Genomic DNA, 5,000 nt, shown 5'->3' on the forward strand with positions numbered 1-5,000 from the left:
TTTGTTGTGAAGAGGTTCTGCCGCCACGTTTGGCTCCTGGGATCCAGGGTGGTAGCAGGACCAGCGTACCTCTTGGCTCATGTTCATGGACGAGTTGAGGAACCTTCCACAACTCAACCAATGCAGGGTGTCGATGGGAAGCACACACACTCAACACCACGTCCTCCTGTTACATGTGGGTTGCTAGACACTGTGTATCTGGCCTTTTATTTACCCTGAGCAAACCTATGTCAAGCAACATTTAGATATATTTTCATATTCAGATACAAAGATATATTTATTTGAGTAGTTTCAGCCTATCGACGTACCAGACCGGGTGATAAATGGGGGCCCGCGAGGGTTGAATAAGGACACACTCACACAAAAACACATAGTCAATCCTGATATTGACTCAAGTGTCAGGAGGCAAATGAAAAGGCGTGTCCCTGAGGCGTCCAGGGGCCGCTCCAAGGTGACATCGGCTGATTACGCACGAAAGACATTAACCACTTCTGTGTCGTCCCCCCCCCCCAAGGGGCCCCAGATCCTCAGCCCCCACGATGCCTTGCTAATCCTCATTCATTCACTGTGGGATAGATTAGCCAATCCACGGGCCAATCAACAGGAACCAGAGCGCCCTACCGTGACAACGACAACAACATCATCGCTAATGCAGTAGTCCTCTTAGCGGTCAGTCTCGTCTCGGAGGAGGATTGAGATTGTGCCCTAGAGACATTCTGATGTCAGGTTTTTTTTTGTGGTCTTAGTTCCACTAATTGTCTGTTCGAATCAACGACAGCCCCCTTTTCAGAAACCTTGTGGGACATTATGAATGCTGGTCCTACGTCAAGAGAGAGAGAGCCGGCTGGCTCGTAATTAAATCACCTCGTGCTCTACTTCCTGTTCAGAGGGTTCATTTTGTTCTTTTGATCTATCTGGGTCTCCAGTATAAAAGGATTTCTCTTTCAAATGTGCCTATTATTGTGCCCTCTTGTTGTAACCCACAGCGATGAAAAAAACATGGATGGAAAATTAAGAAATGCCATTTCAATTGATTAATCTTTTGCTCCTGTTGCCAACTCTTACGCTATTGTTATATTAGCAGAGAGAGGTAGAGAGAGTAGATGTGTATAGTTAGTGAATTATTACTTTCAAAGAACAAAGATTGCAAGTAATGAATATGGCGTTATTTCACTCCTCAAACATATACCTTGTTATAGCATCACATTGAGCAACATAGTTTAAATTAACTTATAATATAGTCAAATGTTGAATATCATATATATATATACTGTATATTTTCATAGGCTATCATGAATCTTTATGGATGGGACAATGAAGAGAGACAGGAAAGTGGGTTGAAGAAGAGAGGGAAAGTCATGGAGCATTTGACCACAGCTGGGAATCAAACCTGTGATCGCGACATGGCACATTGCCGACATGGATTACAAGTGGGAATTTTATTCTCATAACTGACTGCTCTTTCTCCTCCACTCACAGGGTGCATCCTAAACGTTTGGATCCATAGCAGTCCACCTCTGACCTCCAGCTGTGGAGGTGTGCCATGTATCTCCTTGCCCCCGGGGCTGCCTGACATCACCACCCACACCCCCCACCATCACCACCCACCGCCCCACCATCCTGCCCGGCCTCAGACCCCCATCATGGGCTCCACCACACTGGGGAAAGCTGCTCCGTTTAACCTCCTCCTGGAGGAATGCATTCAGGCCTTTGGTAGGTCACCAGTCCCAATGTGGTTTCCTAGCACTCTGAATCAATAGAGGGGATTCATCTGCACTGTTACAATAACCTTTGCCATTACGATTGCAATGATTGCGAGTGCTGAGGCCGCATTGCCGTTTGTCTGACTATTTGTCAGACTTTTTGACAAACTGCTGGACTGGCTGTTTGACTGGCTGATGGACAGTTAGGCAGACTTTTGTCGAACTTTCAGAAATTTGACACAATGTTTGACTAATCGCTCGGGCAGCTGGGACAGTTTGACGGTTTGTTGGACAGCTGGACTCAAAGGCCCACAGTCTATCCATCCCCTTTACTTACTTATTATTGTGTCTCTCTCTGACCAGATGAAAACGGGGAGCTGAAGAGCAGCCACCTCCCCCGGACTCTGCTGCTGATGCACCGCTGGTACCTCACCTCCACCGAGCTGGCAGGCAAACTGATCATGATATATCCTTTCCTGAAAACCTTCCGGAACCAGACCGCCAGCCCTGTTTCAAAGACTGGAATTGTCACGGCTAGCGCAGGAAGTTGAACCCAAATGCATAAATCAGACTAGGTAGGTTGGTAGGTAGGTGAAAAAGGAAGCTTTACTTTGTGAAACCAGGCAGACACCAATAAGTAACCAACAAACTGGACAACAAACTATGGTGCAGGGCTAAGCAGGACAAGAACAGAACTTGTCAGGTTCGGGACAGAGTTAGACGGCTGGGGAGCTAGGCTGCGCAGCCGGGAAGTGAGTGCGGCAATCCTCTCCAGGACACAGCCTATGAGGCGGTCCTGGCGCCTTAAGGTCTCTGCCAGGAACATGGATAATCTCTGCTGGATTCATTTGTTTGCTGGGTTCATTTGGTTGGTTGGTTCCTTCTGTCAAGGCTTGCGCAGGGAGGTAAACCCAAAGACAGGTATCTGACTCAGGCGGCAACAGAAGCTTAACTGGTGAGAATAGTGGCTTATTAACACAGGTTGTGTGTTAAAACAGGGAGTGAGTGCGGTTGAGGCAGGATCGTTCCAGGAATATTGGGGACTTGGCCTTAACTGCTTGAACTAATTACAACCATTAACACACAATCATTGCAGTATTCAATGCATCTTCCGGAGGAGACCCTGTTCATGTGACGTGGTTGTAATGTCTGTTGGGTATTCGTTCATTGGATCATCTATCTAAAACATCTCCTGTCATTGAGGTAGCATGTTAATCGGTCCAGTGGAGATCCAGAAAGGCAATGATTGATTTCTGTTGAAAGAACATTAATTGTTCTGTGTTGCGTTGTGCCGAGTGCTATCTAGTCAGCAGGCCCCTGATGGATCGATTTTGCCTCCGAAAGCTCTCATCAGTCATAACGGAGAGATAATGCTTGTTCCTGCTTTGCCTAAATCAGTTGTACCAGAGGCTGTGTGATGATACATTATGAAGCCCATGTGCACTGCTACCAACATTCAATAGGATGATAAACAGAATAAGTTATTATTTTTCTATAGCATCACTTTTAGTGATAGCATTAGCTAGCTCGGGGTAGAGTGACAACAGTGCTGTAACTGACAAACCTGTCAGTGACAGGGTTTGTAGTTTTACTCCGGCTAACCTGCGTCAGGCTCTCGACGAGCTAAACGCTGTCTTGATGGGTTGAGAACACAAAGTATGTGTGTACGTGTTCAAGTTACATGTCTGTCATGTCTAGGGTGGCTTTGAAAATGTTGAATTCCTTTGACATTGCATGTTTGTGAATGTTTGTTTATGATAGACTGATAAGTGCACACAAATAGCAATGCGTACAACTTTTAGATTTGGCATATTCCTGGCACTACAGGAATATACAGTTTTCCAAGTCAAACATGGGTCTAAAGTTCCACGACTAGTACCCTGTTTTAAGTACACACTTTACATTTATTTAAATATGAATACAATATAAATGTATACACGATGATGTGCATGTCCCATGTCTTTGGAAGAGACGTCAAGGTCTTTAACTGAGCTTTACGTACCGTGACTGCCATGGAGAAGGCTGTGGGCACACCAGACTCAAGGTCTGCTATTTCATGAGGTAAGAGACTGGGTTCTTGTTTGTTCACGTCAGTGTTTCCCTGTTTAAATAACCCTGTCGCCAACAGTCCATAACATAGAGAAGGCAATCGAGAGATGATATTGGTTCTTCAGGTGATACAGATTAAATACAGATGTCTGTTGGGAACCTTTTGTACATCGGGTAATATGAAACGATCAACACTGGTTTGCTTAAAATGTTACAATTAGATTTTTCTTTATTCATCTTCCAATTTCTGAAACAACAGACACATGTTAAACAAAATTAATACTTCTAAATAAATTGAACTTAGTGATTCTAAGTCAGTTAAACAAATCCTTAATCCGTCGAACTAACTCATTCTAACTGTAACATCTGTTACACATACATGAATTTCTTCCGTATTTACGATGCAAAAAAACAGATACTGCTCACTTACATAACAGCATGGACGACAATGAGTCACGACATCCCCCTAGCTCTATGAGGGTGTCTGCTCTGGGGCGGCCAGGCCCACTGGGGACGGAGCTTCACAGCGTGGACCTGCGGTGGTTGGCTGTATCTCTGAGATTGGTGATGCATTATTCTGAGGTCTGCCCGAGGTGGGCTAGAGGCTCTGCTCCTGAATGACCTCTCTGAGCTTTGTCACTCCTACATGAACTATTTCCATTTCTCTGCACCTGGAGGCCGTGCTGCTGTACAGTTGAGAGCATGTCTTCCATGAAGAATGGGATTGTTTCATTGCACTGCGGAATAATCTGTTTTTGTGTTTAGCCCTACTACCCGGTCTATTAAGACAATGCAAACACTTCTGCTTCTTTATTAACATACTCATCCAAAATTGTGTGCCCACGCCTGGACTTCTTGATCATTCAAATGTCCTGAAATCCAACATACTTTTTGCATGTGTGTAGATACTGGATTGTGACGTTTCCGGCAGAGTTCAATCTGGACCTGGGTCTGATACGGATGACCGAGGAGCTCAGAGACCTAGCAGCTGAGCTGGGCTTTAAGGAGCACTACAAACTCATCGACATCTCCACCATGTAAGTCCAACACGGTATAAGTACTCCACCATGTTAGCACTCTCACCAGCTTCAATCGGACCTCACCCTTTTAAATGGTAAATAGGCCAAGTTAACTTAATGCTAACCACGTTAACATGCCAAGGACACTTGCCCCCTAGTAGGGACCCTAACATGCTAGGTACCCCAAGATCCTAGGTACCCTAACATGCTGAGTTCCCTAGCATGGCAC

At 45.2% G+C, this 5,000-nt stretch overlaps 1 protein-coding gene across 3 annotated transcripts in view; it reads left to right on the forward strand.

The window, feature by feature from the left end:
• The window catches only part of rasgrp3 (RAS guanyl releasing protein 3 (calcium and DAG-regulated)), a 31,849-nt gene that overhangs the window by 13,434 nt on the left and 13,415 nt on the right, over positions 1-5,000 (forward strand). For all 3 annotated transcript variants that reach the window (XM_030379235.1, XM_030379236.1, XM_030379234.1), the window contains exons 2-5: positions 1,480-1,713; positions 2,067-2,169; positions 3,702-3,764; positions 4,658-4,789. In XM_030379235.1, coding sequence (XP_030235095.1) covers positions 1,644-1,713; positions 2,067-2,169; positions 3,702-3,764; positions 4,658-4,789 — 368 coding nt within the window. In that variant the 5' untranslated portion in view covers positions 1,480-1,643. The remainder of the gene's footprint in view (positions 1-1,479; positions 1,714-2,066; positions 2,170-3,701; positions 3,765-4,657; positions 4,790-5,000) is intronic.

Source organism: Gadus morhua, chromosome 15 (genome assembly GCF_902167405.1).
Source record: "Gadus morhua chromosome 15, gadMor3.0, whole genome shotgun sequence".
Taxonomy (NCBI): Eukaryota; Metazoa; Chordata; class Actinopteri; order Gadiformes; family Gadidae; genus Gadus; species Gadus morhua.